The 15,953-nt window shown below is 36.9% G+C and overlaps 1 protein-coding gene across 8 annotated transcripts in view; it reads left to right on the forward strand.

Annotated features, from left to right (window-relative positions):
• The window catches only part of Ntrk2 (neurotrophic receptor tyrosine kinase 2), a 426,243-nt gene that overhangs the window by 22,552 nt on the left and 387,738 nt on the right, over window positions 1-15,953 (forward strand). For all 8 annotated transcript variants that reach the window (XM_045131575.1, XM_045131576.1, XM_004667007.2 and 5 more), the window contains 4 exons: window positions 4,569-4,643; window positions 4,732-4,803; window positions 8,820-8,888; window positions 12,555-12,709. In XM_045131575.1, the coding sequence (XP_044987510.1) occupies window positions 4,569-4,643; window positions 4,732-4,803; window positions 8,820-8,888; window positions 12,555-12,709 (371 nt within the window). The remainder of the gene's footprint in view (window positions 1-4,568; window positions 4,644-4,731; window positions 4,804-8,819; window positions 8,889-12,554; window positions 12,710-15,953) is intronic.

Genomic DNA, 15,953 nt, shown 5'->3' on the forward strand with positions numbered 1-15,953 from the left:
TATGCTGTTTCTATATCTTTTTCCACTCCATCCAGGTCTTTATAATATAGCTTTAGATTGGATATGGTGACACCACCAGAAGTGTTTTTTTTTTGTTTGTTTGTTTGTTTTCCCCTGAGGCTATGTTTGGATAGCTGAGGCTTTCTGCCATTCCATATGAATTTTGTGATTATTTTTTTTTCTATCTCTGTGCAGAATGTTGCTGACATTTTTATTGATATTGTGTTAAATCTGTAATTGTTTTTGGTAGACTTGCCATTTTCACAACATTAATTCTACCTATCCAGGAGAATAGGAGGTCTTTCCATCATTTCAAGTCCTCCTCACTTTCTTTCATGAGTTTTTTTTTTTTTTCTTTATGTTTTCATTATATAGGTCTTTCACAAACTTGGGTAGAGTTGTTCCAAGGTATTTAATTTTTCTTCTATTAAAAATGGGACAGTCTTACTGCTTTCTTTCTCTGTATATTTGTCCTTTGCATAGGATCATGTTATCTGCTAATAGGGCCTACTTCTTCCTTTCCAATTTGAATCTCTTTTATTTCTTTCTCCTGTCTTATTTCTTGGATTAGTACTTCTAATACTATGTTGAATTGCAGTGGTGTGAGTGGACACCCCTGTCTTGTTCCTGATCTCAGTGGGAAATCCTTGGATTTTTCCTTATTAAGTATTACTTGGGTTTTATGGAACTTTAGATATAGCCTTTATTGTGTTGAGATGTAAACCCTCCATGCCTATTCTTTCCAGTATTTTGATCATGAAATGGTGGTGTATTTTTGTCTTTTCTGCAATTAGATGATCACATGGTTCTTATGGTTAAGTTTATTTATGTGGTGAATTATGTTGATTTTCACATGTTAAACCATCCCTGCATTTCTAGGTTGAAGCCTACTTGATCAAGATGGATAGTACTTTTTAAATTTTTTTTTTTTTATTTGAGAGCGACAGACACAGAGAGAAAGACAGATAGAGGGGGAGAGAGAGAATGGGTGTTTCAGGAATTTTGCTTAGCTACTGCCAAATGAGGACTCATGGATCAGAAGGAAAGCCAGTAACTCTACTTAAAGGCAATCCACATAAAATCTGTATGACCAAGAATCCTCTGTCCAACTGCTCACCTACAAAGAGCCTGAGAGGCAAACTCAATAGCTATATACCTTTCTTCTCCTACTAGATTGACAAGATGTCTAACATCTTACAATATAATTTATTTCTAAGGATGTGGAAGTTTCTCTAACATTGTTGGAAGGGGTGTAACTTGGTATAACCACTCTGAAAAGCAGATTTTAGTATCCTGCTAAATTAAAAATTGATATCCTTCATGGTCCAGCAATTTGACTGCCAGGTATTCACCCCCAAAATATTCTTGCACACAGATCGAAAGGGATAAATACAAGATTATTCATGTGGATGTGATGGTGCATGTTTGTAATAACACTCAGGAGGGGAAGGCAGTAGATTTCATGAGCAATTAATAGCTACCAACGAGCTTGTGGATACCTTCATGATAGTCTTGTGAGAGGCCCCTGTGGAGTAAGTGACCAGGGTGCAACTCACCAACTACAAACCAGTCCTTGTCATGGATGCTCAACTTTTACCAGGAGAAACATATACCCAGGGCATTCCTTTCTCCAGATTGAAAAAGTATTCCCTGTGCTGCTTACTTTTATAATTTCACACTGTCTTTGTTTTTTTTTATTTATTTTTCCTCGGCAAAGTCTTCTGTCTGGTCTCAGATCCAAGAAGAATTGGGCAATGTTGAATATATCTGGCATATTTTCTCATGGACCATGTGAATTTGTCAGTGACCAAGTTTATCTTCTTGTTTTCTTGGTATTTCTAAGCAGAAAGCTTAAAATTAAAATATTACTCTTTTGCAATAACTTTAGCATTTTTAATCCTAATTCCTAATCCTGCTAATGTCTCTACTTTTGCTTTTCTTCCTCTGCTTCTTAGCTTATTATATTTTATTGAACATTCTGAAAGTTTATAATTTAGGCCTATGGTGAGAATGAAGTAAAAATCAAAGAAATGGAATAAGTAAATGTATTGCTTTTTAAATGCTATGACAAAATATCTGACCAAAGCAATTTAAGGAGGAAGGGTTTGTTTTAGCTCACAGTTCAAGGTCACAGTCCACTAGAGTGAAGAATGCATGTAATCTAATCTAGAAAAATCCCAGAAATTTGTTTTTCATGGTGACTCTAAATCCTGTCATGATGACAACTGAGATTAGCTATCACAGGAGCAAACAGTTAAAGATAAATAGATGGGGTTTAGATTTTTGTCAGGTGTCAAGCACTCTGTCATAAACAGGAAAGATGAGATGGTGGTCAAAATAGAGAGAAAGGCAGAATTTGGGTGGATCTTGGAAAGACAGCACTGTGCTACCTCAGCTGAAAGAAGAGAACAGACTTCTTTCAAGTCCTCATAGTGAATCCAAGGAAAACCTCCTCCACATAGCCTACCTTTACTGCTGCTAGCATCATAAAAAAGTTGAAATTACTTAGGATTCACTGCAATCCAACTCTTATTGTTAAATTATTTAGAAGAGTGATATAGTCTAACTAAAAGTGTAACTGCAAAGAAATTATTAGAAATGAAAAATGCCGCTAAAATGTGATGGCTTTGAAACATTTCATAAAACTTGATGCCAAAAGTTGAGCATTGAGACAAGAAAGGAATTACCTGTTATTAACTAAATTTACTCATTTCCTTCTTGAACATATGAAGTGGCTGGTTCTGGGTATCAGAGAAATAAGATTTAGAGAAGAAAGTGAACTTCTAGCCTCAAGGCTTCTTTTTGATGCAGTATTTGTATGAATCCTTTTAAATTTGTTTCTCTTTTGTGAGAAAAGCTATTTGTTTTTATTTTTACTTCTACTTTGCTCAAAATTTCATAGTACTTCTTGTTATCATTTTCCTTTTCCTACTAAGCAGAGTGACCTACTAATGGTTTGTGTTCTCTCTCTCTCATCATTTAATGTACTTGTTTCCATTTTAACTCATAGCTAACAGATGATATATGTATTTAGCAGATCAACTAAGATATGCTATGTATTTTAAATAATACCAAAAAAGAAAGGGAAAAAAGTTCATCCTATCATGACTTCCTGTAATATCTTTGGTAACTTCCAAGTGTTATCTTTCTGGTTGACCATTCATCCATCCTTAATAACTTTTCCTGTCTTGTGTAAGGGAATTATCTAGGTATTGTGATACATATTAAGAATGATGAACCAGGTGTGGTGCCACATGCCTTTAATTCCAACCCTTGGGGGAGGGGCAGAGGTAGGCAGCTCACTGTAAATTTGAGGCCAGCCTGGGACTGTAGAGTGGCTAGAGTGAGACCCTACCTCAAAACAACAACAACAATAATAATGAAACTGTCCTCTCTTCAAATAGATTGTGAGCTAAGAAAAGTAAATAGAGACGGGTACCTAAGCAGCTGTAGCATAAGGCAGAGTACAAGATTCCTTGGGATGATAGTTTTAATATCTATATTACTATTAGAGACTTCATTAATTGACATGACATAAATCCAGGTTAAAACTAGGTTAGTAAGATCTAGCTTCAGAGGTGGCTGGATTCAAGGGCCTAAGTAAGTATCTACAGGGTTTTGTCGCTTTTCATTTCTCTTTAGCTCTCTTTTCTTCTTGTTGCTAATTTCATTCTTATTCTTCAATTGTATCTTTCTTCTGGAAGATATTTTCTCTACAAACTCTAGACTCCTGTCACTTTCAGCCATGACTTCAGAGACTAAGAGAGATCCTCTTCTAGGATTCACTTGTTTAATTTTAAGGAAGATTCTCATTGGTCTGAGATCATATGCACATCTCCCAGACAATCATCACCAATCATCATGGTCAGAGGGATAGAGTTCTCTGTCACTAACCATACTAATGAGTTAGCCTCTACATTTAGAGGATTTAGAGGGTGGGGAGGAGAGGTAAGTTCTTATAGAGAATTCACTTGCCATGTGAGCACTCTAAATGCGTTCCATCAAAGGTACTATTGGAATTATCATTGCCAAAGGTAAAAGAAGACATTTGGTCAGGAAAAGAAGGAGGACAGAGTGGGAGAGGAAAAGTACTTCCTGTTTTAGGAAGTAAAAGGAGGACATGACTATGTTTCTTGCAATGTGATGAGACATGTGATTTTTCCTGCATTGTGAGGACTAGTAGATCTCTGGGGCTGTCACCATATTGGTAGCACATGTTTGAGAGATAGTAAATTTATTTCCAAGGTGTTTTCATATTTTTACACTGGGGATACCTTACAAGAGGAATAAAACAGAAATTGTTTAGTAAAACATTGGCAGATGAGAAACAGATGAGAAAAAAATAGTGATGAACTGACATTTGATCATGAAATCTGAACCGTCATAGATTCTTCTCATTCACGCTCTATTTCACTACCCTCATGGTATGTTTGTGTGATTTTAAACAATGGAGAGGGCTGGGGAAGTGCAGAGAGATCTTCTTCGGTACCTTGATGAAGTGGGAAGTTTCCCAGTATTTCCTGTTCTCTACTCTGGGTCACTGACCTTTCCTTTCTGTTTTGTTGCAGCTTCATTGCAAACCAGAAAAGGTTAGAGATCATCAACGAAGATGATGTCGAAGCTTATGTGGGGCTAAGAAACCTGTGAGTGCTCAGTTTTCTTGTGATCTTCCATGGCCAAACAGGCACATGCCAGTAAATTCTAATTTGAATGTTATTTGTGTTTTCATAGGACAGTTGTGGATTCTGGCTTAAGATTTGTGGCTTATAAAGCATTTCTGAAAAACAATAACCTGCAGCACATGTAAGTAGAGATGGACTCTTCTGTTTCCCAGGACCCAGGGTTTTTTTTTTTTTTTTTTTTGGTGTTTTTCTTTCTGTTTATTTTCTTTCTTTGCCAACTCAACCTCTTTCTTTTAACATTAGTATAGCTGTGATAATAGTTTTGAAATATTAGCTTTGATTTTTGTTGCATTTCTGAATGACTTCAGAGTGGTACTTAGAACAGCCTGTTTATTCCTTTTCATGAATTTCTGGGCCATTTCCATGTAGGACAGAGCAATAGGCCAAATGCATGGACCGTGATGTGAAAACTATGCCCTTGTACAAAGTTCTTGGTTCTTTTCCTTGGAATCAAAACATACTCCCTGGAAGACATCAAACTAGTGGAATGGAAAAAAGCTGATTTTGCCTTGGACATTTTAGGGAACTAAAAATGACTAATGCTTTCCCCTGTATAATAGGATCTTTTGAAGCCTTTATTTATTTTTTTTTTCAACAGTGTCTGTCTTGGATTGATAAAAGTGGAGAAAGGAATCAATCATGGGAAATGCTAAAGGTTCAGATTATGATGAACAGCAGAAAGTGTTTGCTCTTAAGTCTTATTAAAGAGTGGTCTGCTCAATCCAGTAGGAAATGTGGAAAATTGGAGCTATTATGTGGTTTGCTGGTGAGACCACTAGAGGACACCCATTAAGTGAATGCAGTGTGGCCTTCCTGACCAAACCTAGAAGAAAAGTATCCATGCACCCAATCTAAGATTGGTATCGCAAGTTTTCAATGGGAGCTTCTTCAGGAAGATGTTATCTGCATTTATTGCTGATCCAATTATCTGTACAACTATAACTAAAGTGTTTCCTAATTTAAAGTTTATGTAGAGGGTTCTCACTTGTATATCTTACTTGCTACAAATGATCTTTTTATTCCCATTTCATAGGAAATGTCCAGTATGAGGAAGCTGTAGAACTTTCTTGGGTGGCTCACTATGTTTAAATGCAAGAGCACAGGAAATAAAATTTGTAATATCCATATATTTAGAGAATTAGCTATTCTTAAAACATGTAAACTCTCCAGAGAGAATAATTCCCTGCCTGATTTCCAGGCCAGTTATAAAAGAAATCATTGTCTTAGAGTAAATTGCCTGGGTGTTCTGTGGAGATGTGTTGATATTATGGGGAACCTTAATTTCAGAAAGCCAATACTATGAATTTGTGCATGTGGCATGAGTGATGAAGTAATTTTAAAGTGAAATCTGTACAATTAAGATATAAAATATTCTGCAAAACCTTGGTAAAACTCTAGGAACTTTATGAACACAATTCAGTGTTTACATCCTATCTTTGAGTGGTTTGCCTATGCAAAGTGGGTGTCTGTGTATGTCATGAAGGCAGCAGGAAAAGACAAGCAGCTCTTAGGTATAATTAAGGACCTCAAGATTCAAGTTTTGTAATTCTCATTGCAGCTGAACTTAGATCCAAATTATTCAACAGCAAAATTGTACTGACTACTTCATCCCCTCATTTACGCTCATGCTGTGATGTGGACAACAGGTTGTGTCTAACTCTAGCTTTGCTACTAAACTTCATGACTGCTTTCTGTGTTGATAACCAGTAGGATAACATAAATCCATGCATCTACTCATGCTCCCTCAAGTGGTATTATTTAAGATGGGACACTAGAGAGATGCATATATTCTACATAGAGCCTTTCCCACATGGCCATCAGGAAGAAAACAATGACAAAAGTTCAGAAACTCTTGATTTTTGTAGCTATTGTCAAGTATTATGACACAATGAAAAGTGGCCAGCAATCAGGCAGTCATAAAGTAGTCAGATGTCAGCAGTATGGTTATCCACATGACACAGAGCAAGAAATTAAATCCTTTCCATTCCTTTTGAGAATGGAAGTGGGGAAGAAAGAGTTAGTCTGAGGATCTGCCTTCTGTACTTCGCTGAGGACCCCTGGAACTTGATTTCCCTCCTAGATCCCTAGCATGCAAATTGCACTGTTAACTCAGTTATCAATGCAGTAAGGTGCAAGGTTGCTGACAGAGAAATGTGTGTTAAGAGCTGTTTCTCTCCAGCTCCCAGGATATACTAGATACAATAATTATCTCTTTGAGTCTCTCTAGCAATAAAAATATGTGAAGGAGATCAGTCTGTTTCACTTTAGGTTTTAGGGAATATCAAATGGGATCCTTGTGTTCTCATAGTCTTCTTCCTTCCCTGTCCATGTAAATACCATGTGCTATGGTGACTGTCCAGAGCCCCAGTAATGGTCTCTGAATGCATGTTTTGGTGCCTTCAATTTCTGCCCAGCCCCTAAGAACCCAGGGACTGTGAGAAAAACCAATGTTTGTATTTTCTAGGCACTTTGCAGAGGTGCTAATTAGCTCCTTAGCAAAGTGTTGTAATCAAACAGTCAGAGAAGTGTTGATTTTTTTCTTCTCCCTTCTTTTTGGCTTTTGGCTCCAATACTGAGTGTGCTTCATAAAACGCATTTTGTTCTCTGGCCGATAACCCTGCTCTGTGCTGGGTTGCTGGCAGCCAGACAGAGGCAGCTGTGCCCAGGCCGAGCTTGGCCACTACAGGGAAGCTGTGTACAGTTGTCTCCTTTTTGTTTCCTCTCTGTCTGTATGTCTCTGTCAATTGTTCTGTTGTGGAAGGGGTTCAGGTAACCAGGAATCTTCCTAGAGAACATACTGATGGACATATATTCTCTAATTATGAGATGTCAGTGTTCTTCATTCCCTAGCCACATTGGTCTCTAGTGTCCCAGCTGGTGTATTAGCTCCTGGGCTTTGATTCCTCCCTGACTGGACACATGCTCAGGACACTGGCTGACATAACAGACTGGCCTCAAGTGTGTAGTGGGCCAGGGTCACTGACACCATCAGATCTTGCATTTCATCTCATTTTTAGCCAGATACCTGCTTTCCTGGGCAGAAAGAGGATCTTAAGAGCTGAAGGATTGCCTTTGGTTGGTCAACATCTTGGCTGTTTCTGTGAAAGATGATGTTTGTTTTATATTCATGTCACTTATTAAATGCATGTCTAGAGGTCCAAGTACTGAATGTACTTTAAGTAAATTTAAATAGTGAACAAATTTACAGAGTGAATCAGCTGCCAGGGTTATATCTGGGAATGTCTCATCTTGGTCTTGTGGTATACAGATGATTGAACACTCCTGTCCATTTAACAAAGTTATTTATTTGAAATATGCCAATAAATGTGTTCTTGCTATGAGTAGGTCATCATTTCATTAGTTGGTTTAAGTATGAAGATGGTGTGTTCAAGAAAAAAAATCTGACATATTTCTCATTACCTGACTTTTCCCCTTGTTTTCATTGTGGAATTATTCACTTATCTAGGTCATAGGTGAACAGTTTCATCAATATGTATTGTTACGTAGGTATGTTCTTTCCTGTCAAGATATTTTTTTTTTTTTTGAGGTAGAGTCTCACTCTATCCCAGGCTGACCTGGAATTCACTGTGTAGTCTCAGAGTGGCCTTGAACTCAATACCTCTGTCTCCTAAATGCTGGGATTAAAGGTGTGTGCCACGATGCTCAGCTCCTGTAAAGACATTTTACATTCAGTTTCTATTCCAAGTTTTGTGTGTCATATAGCCTCAACATATTAATGATATTTAAAAGTATTTTACCCTAGTGAACTTATCATTTTTAATTTTTATTTTATATATTTACTTATTAAATATTCAAAAGGTCATGATCTCTATAGAGCAAAACACTTTATTCTCAATCAGCATACAAAACATAAACTTTTGGGTAAAACAAAGACATTAAAAATAGACAATCTGAAAGATAAACTCTCCTTTCCAAATAAGTTAGAACTATAATAGGTGCAGAGAACACCATGAAGATATCATCCCAGATGAAGGAAAGAGATGACTGTATCTAATTAAGGCACAATGTGATCAAATAAAGTTATATTTTGAAAACAAAATTTCTATTTGAATACATTGTTCCTAAATTGTGACATTTTAACTTCACACTTATCTTATTGTATTTGATTTCTTTCAGTAACCTTACCCGAAATAAGCTGACTAGTTTGTCTAGGAAACATTTCCGTCATCTTGACTTGTCTGAACTGTAAGTAATGATTTTGTCTGGCTCTTGGGGAAAAAATTAATAAAAGGGATAGTTAAGCATTTTTAAAATGAATGCCCTTGCAAGTTTATGGTTATAGAAAATTCTGAAAAAATTTTCTCTAGTTTTTGTTCAAGTTGTTGATTAAAATATAAATGTCAATAATAATATGCCATTTATGATGAGATTGACTTATGTTTTGCAGAAATAATTAACTTTCTAGTAAAGGGAAAACAGGAACATTTTGCATTAAAATTATTTCATATCTCATAGAATCTCTTCAGTTTCTATTTCACCCAGGCCCTAAAACAAAACAAGTTAATCACAAAGGGAATCATGGTAGACAAAGCTTTTCCAGCTTTGGTCCACAGCTACAGTGTAAGCTTGGGTACAGTGAACACTGGAGGAGAAGTTGTCCTCCCTATGCATCTATACTTGTGAACATTTCCTTTAGGTGTGTCACTGCATTTTTAATATTTATTTTTCTGTCCTAATTTCCTGTACTTAAAAATGATAGGGCAACCATTGAAATGTATTTATGACTAGCAGACAGCATTTACAAAGGTGCTCAGGTCTTAGTGTTATCACTGTGAGGCAAATATGAATGGCTGCTGTTCCAGTGGTGCTCAAAGAGCCTCGAGGCAGTGGCTTTGGGTTGCACATGTGGGACTGGAAGGACAAGGCCTTTGAAGACTATGAAGAGACCGCGGGTTGCCCAAACCAGGACATTTAATGTAATTTTGTTGCTTTGCTTTTTTCTTTGTTTACACTGTTTATTTTCTTCTCCAGGAAAGTCACAATCACGGGGAGGGACCATCATATACTTAAACTGGTAGCAGAGAGCAAGGGTACTTCAGCCAGGGTTCAGGGATCTAGGCAACTAGGGAGGAAGAGAAAGGGTCCCAGGGCCATGACCTAGTTTGCTCTGGGAGAAGGCCTATGCTCTCAGCCACCAGAAGTGTCAGAAGTACAGAACTGAGAAAGGAACCAGGCTTTCTTCTTTCTAAAGTGGCTCCTGCACCTGCACTGCTTTAGCTTCTGGTGGTGGCTGATCTTAGAGATAACTTGAGCTCCAGGCACCTGACTAGAGCTCCTGAAGAAAGAGGCCAGATACAGGCCCCCTCACCCAAAGCTGATATGTGAGCTGATATGCTTGTGAGCAGGCACAATTTTGCTTCTGGAGATGTATGACTGAAACCAGGCCGACATCTGCACTGAGTGCTGGCTGTCTCTGAGTGTGGAGCCCCTCATCACTTCTACTGAGAGGGGCCCAGGGGCAGCTCATGTTAGGATGAGTGGGGTCTTTTGCTCCAACCCAGGGAGAACCTCCCTGCCTGACATACTCACAGGGTGTCAATTTTGTGTTGGGATGCATTCCTACCTGCCAGAAGTTATACACCCTAGGTTCCAGCAGAACTGGCAGGCAGTTCCCATTTCTGGGAATTCTGGTCTAAGCATATTGTACCCGGGGTGACTTCGTGGCCCCCAAATTAGCACCAGGAGGAAGGAGAGCCCATTCTGGTAGGAGCTCAGGACAAGAAGCTCATGGCCTTTATAAAAATATGTCCCCATGTACATGGAAATCACATTGGCTGGATGTTGCCCCTGGTGGAGAGGTAGCAAACTAGCAAGTAGAAAAGAAGCCTGTGTGATGAAGGTCTTGGCAACTGGCAATTATTTAGGGGGGAAAATGAATTCAGAAACTTGATGCACGATTGTTCCGTTTAAAAAATTTTTAATTGACACTAATTGTGTATATCTATGGGTACAATATGACATGTGTGTGTGTGTGTGTGTGTGTGTGTGTATGTATGTATGTATATAATGCATAACGACCCAATCAGGGCAATTGAGGTATCCATCATCTCAAACATTTATCAATTCTTTGTTGGTAATGTTCAAAATTCTTCTACCTATTTTGAAATAGAAACTATTGTTTAGTATTTTCCCTGACTATAGTATAAACAATGTAACTTATGCTCTCTAATTCTATTTTTGTACCAGTCACAAAGCTGTTTCTATCCCCCATCCCAACACCTTTCCCTGCCTTTGACAATCACTATTCTACTCCTTATGACTATGAGGTCAGCTGAACTAGCTTCCTCATGTTGGCAAAGACATGTGGCACGTCTCCCTTTCTAACAAAGGCATAGATGTGCCAAGTGAAAGGAAGGTATGAAAGTAACTAGAGTATTTACTATAACAGCATTGGACACTGCCACATCATTTCCTGATGGAGTAAGCACTAGAGTTTTGGTTTCTAATTTATGCCTTGGCACTTTGTGCAGCTTGTCTCACCAACTCATTCAGACAGTGCTGATAGTATACCCATTACAGAACAGAAATGGCTAGGCCCTGGGGACAATGGAAGAAAGCTTTCTGTGTCAAGGATTATGTTCTCCAGAAGGACAGGTGGAAACCTAAACTAACTATTATAACATGTTATAATATCACTGTTAAGGGTGCTTGTACCATGAGTGGAGGAAGGAGGCAACACTGGGTGGTTATGTGAACATCACTATATTCATGATTAAAGCATCCTTTTGAGTCTTTATCAATTCTGCTGATTTAATTGTACCTTCTTGTTAAGAAAGAGTAGTTTTTCATGCATTCAGGACTCTAGGAAACATCTTACATTACTGGTCTTTCAACATCACAGTGCATATCTCGTAGCTTCAATTCCCACTATGGTATTGGCAATATACTTGGAGGCAATCAAGCAGATACAAATTAAACCAGTCTGCCATGACCACATTTTCCTCCAAGAAACTCCTAGAAAAGCCTCTAGGGAATGCTTGAGCTTCTTAGAACCCAATCATAAAACCACAGGAGTAAATGTTGTCGTACAGCCCAGGTCTTGTCTCAGGAAATCTTAAGCACTGTGGTTAATGCCAGGCAGAGTCTATGTAATGATTTAAAATGGGCTCATTTAAAGACTCATTATCATAAATGGAATTCATCTTAAATAGGCCATTGAGTATTATAAATAAGCATTTAAAGATTTTTCCCCCCTGTGGTTTTATTTTCCTCTTGACCACGTCCTCTTTCACCCATCATAACCCACAGGCATCCAGACAGTGTGGCTGAGGTCTAGATAGTGGTATCTTTCTCTGCATACCTTCCACAGTGGGCTGCATAGTTTAGTCTGGAGATCAGTACATCCTCCTCAGAAACCTCAAGCTTCGGGGTGGCAGGGCGTTTGTGTGTACACACTTGCACATGCATATGGAGACTTTCTAAACGACAACTTTTAAGCCTCTAGCCTGGTCAGAAATAAGTGTTAGTGTCCTGAAATCTCACTGTTGCCATTTTCTCTTAACATCTTAATAACTGTATAATATCCATCACACATTTGTTATGGTACCTTCACATAAGACATTCTTTGATACATTATATCATGTATGTTTTTGTTCAGATATATCATCCCACATTATTCTGCAAAGTTTCACATCTCTCTGCTATCTTTAGTCTCTATCATTCTGTTTGCACAATAACAGCAGCATAGCAATTATTAGATAGGTGAATGAATAATAAGTACTGTCATGCTATGAAAGGGTATGACTTCCAAAGGTTCATGGCTAGAAAGAATTCATAATGTTGTATCACAAATTCTAGTTTAGTTAACATGGTGAAAAGAGCCTGATTGGGTCTCATTTTTATTTCATGTAGGATCCTGGTGGGCAATCCATTTACATGCTCCTGTGACATTATGTGGATCAAGACTCTCCAAGAGACTAAACCCAATCCAGAAACTCAGGATCTGTACTGCCTAAATGAAAGCAGCAAGAATATTCCCCTGGCAAACCTGCAGATACCCAATTGTGGTAATTTATTTTTAAATCAATAAATTCTAGTTGCTTTTAATTATTCTTATTGCCTTGGTGTAGTAGAGAGTCTGGGAAGATTACCACTACCCAGGTTTCATATAGTGTATTGTTGATGTCTCCAGTGGATCAGACATTTGTGTGTAGTGTGGCAAAGTCATTTAGGAAAACTTTATTGAATGTTCCTTGCAAGTAGAATATTGACTCCGGATGGCTGATTGTAAAAGCACAGAGTACACTGTTTATCACTTTGTTCATTGATTATTCATTTATCCATCCATCCACTCCCCCAATCAAAAATATCCTTGATGAATATGGCCTTTCACAGGTCACCTGTGTACTCGGTTGACACTCAAGACATGTAAAGGGGCAGAATCTCAGGGTGTTGCCTGTGTGTCTAGGAAGCTCAAGTAAATGTAGCTCAAGTGCACATTTCTTTAAACTTGCTTCACTGCCACATCTGTAACTCTCAAGGTCAAGATTCCTCACTTTACAGTTACCTTCTACTCCTCTCCCAGCATTTCCATCTCAGAATTTTAAAGGGTGCCATATGACAAAAATCTCAAGTCTATGTGAGAGCTAGGGTGTTGTACGGGAGGAAGATGAAAGCATCATGATGATGATTTTACTGTCCTGTGGCAACTTCACGATACCCACATGGGCAAGTTATTTCTTCATTGAAATTTTAATCAGAAATCAAATAGCTTACAAGTTCACAAACAATTATGTCCACCCCTGCCTGACGGCTGATGATATCACAGAAAGCCTGATTCTTGTACATAAGAGTCTGTGCATAGATGATTACATCTATTTTTACAAGTCCTTATTTGAAGTCTATTTTTATTTAAGAAAAATATAGTAACCATTTACTTTTAAAGAACATGTAAAAATAACGAAAAGATGAGTGTTTGTTCTTACCCTAAATGACCTTAGAAGATTGCACTTCCCACAGATTTCTTAATCACAAATGGAGCTTTTTTGCATCATCTTTGGGTATTAGGCTTTGTTTTCTTTCTAGCTTCTCTTAGTGTTTTTTGGACTTTTTTGCCAACCAACACATTAAAAAAATATTTTAATATATATATTTTCCCAACTGATACCAGGATTCTCTGTGCTGGTGTACATTTGTGCTGCTGGAAGAAGGTAGAGGGACAAGATATTCAATGCTGAGTCACCTGGCCCTTTGGCTTGCTCCCAAGTCTCTATAGTTATTATGACTACTTTGGTCCCCTCAGTGTTTAGTGACGGAAGAGGGAATATACAACTTCTGCTCTCATGTTGTAAGCTGCTTTTGAGTAGATATCTACCCCTGCCTGAAACCAACTGTAGTTTTTTAAACTTACTTTTTGGCCACATTGCCTTGAAAAGATTGTAGGGATGCCCTTACACTTATGTGGTAGTATAGGAAATGAACTGGTGCTTTATTCATCAATTTTTAATAATTTTTATTACAATTTTTATACAATTAATTTGAATGACTTATGCATATAAGAATGAGATTTTTCAGTCCATAACCAGGACAACACAAATTTGATTGATGGACAAGGACTAAATGGTCACATGCATAATTCATTTCAATGTCAGCAATGCTTGTTAAAAGCAATATTTTAAGACTTTGTCACATTTATTAACATGCTTATTTTTCTACTACTTTTGTGTTCTGCAATTTTTGCATTCTTTCCTTATCTATTCTTATTATTTTAGTTGTTTTACTTACTTTTAATTGCATATAGAATGTGGATGCATTTTTTTATAAAAATAATTTTCTATATTTCACATAAATGCTTGTGTTTTTATTTGTAATCACTTCAGTTCAATAGTGGCAGATATATTATACTCTTTTAGGTCATCACATGGTATTCATGGTAGAGAATATCATAATGACATTAAGAGTACTATTTGGTGGGAATTTGGCTTACTTCCCATTTTACTGCTGTAATAGTGTATCTCCAGTTATCTTTATCCATATCTATTGTACATATGTACACACGCAAAAGTTTTTTCCAGAGTACATAGTAGGAAGATTTTTAATTTATATGATCTGACTTTTTAATTTATATGATTTGTGCCTTTAAAATTGGTCTCATCCATTTCTAACCACCCTAAAAAGCTAAGCCTTAATTTTAGCTAACATTTTAGTATTATCTGTCTTAAAATGATGCCATTACTTTTTAACTTTATATTTTTGGATCATCTACTATGCTTATCATATTATGTTCACATTCTTTTACTTATTTTTCTGTAGTGTTTTCTCTTTTCTTTCCTTTATTTTCATTGATAGTATTTGCTTTCCTTAATTGTTTTAAAGTTATACTATAGTTTTGAAAACTTTAGAAAGCAAAAATATCTTCTGCACATATTTCACAACTAATTTTTGTGGGTATCTAGACTTTTTGAAACTTGGAAGATTGGAGGCCTGCTATTTCTCTATACTTCTTCACCAATCTCAGCTTTTTATTATCTAAAATTTTATTTTTATTAGTTATTTTTCTATCATTTAAAGAAAATGTTTACAATTATTTAACAATTGTGTCAGAGTCCATATATTGTTATTTAATAAGAGTAAAACTTCATAGTTATTATCAGAAGATATAAATGTATAGATTCAAAGAACTGGATCACCAACAAATATAGTGTAATTTGAAAAGTGTAAAGGTGAAATAATAGGCTATTCATCAGTACATTAAATGGGAAACAGTGTGAAGAAGCTTGTATTTAAGAAACTGGAATTTATCCCTGTATAAATGCCAAAGTAAAGATCCTAAATGTACTTTCTCAGCTATACCCCCAGAAGACTGGCTGCTGTGCACACTGAGATTCATGCATGAATAAACACAGGGAAAGTTCAGAGAATATGATTATGATACACAATCTATTTTTAGTTATATGTGTATTCATTAATTGGTGTATATTAATTATACATGATACCGGATCACATAAAGACATTTACATACAACCACATCATGCACTTTGAGTACATTTCCCCCATACCCTCCTTACTCTCCCCTTACTATTTGTCCCTTTGCTCCCCTAGATAATTTTGACTCTATAGTCACGTGTATTTACGTGCATGATTTTAGGTAACTATATAAAGTGAAAGAAACATATATAAGAGAAAACATATTTGTCTATCTGAGACTGATTCAATTCATACACATATTTCTAATTGCATAGTATGGGTGTGTGTGTGTGTGTGTGTGTGTGTGTATGCATGCATATGTGCATACCCTGTAGGCATGTGTGG

This window comes from Jaculus jaculus, chromosome 12 (genome assembly GCF_020740685.1).
Source record: "Jaculus jaculus isolate mJacJac1 chromosome 12, mJacJac1.mat.Y.cur, whole genome shotgun sequence".
NCBI lineage: Eukaryota > Metazoa > Chordata > Mammalia > Rodentia > Dipodidae > Jaculus > Jaculus jaculus.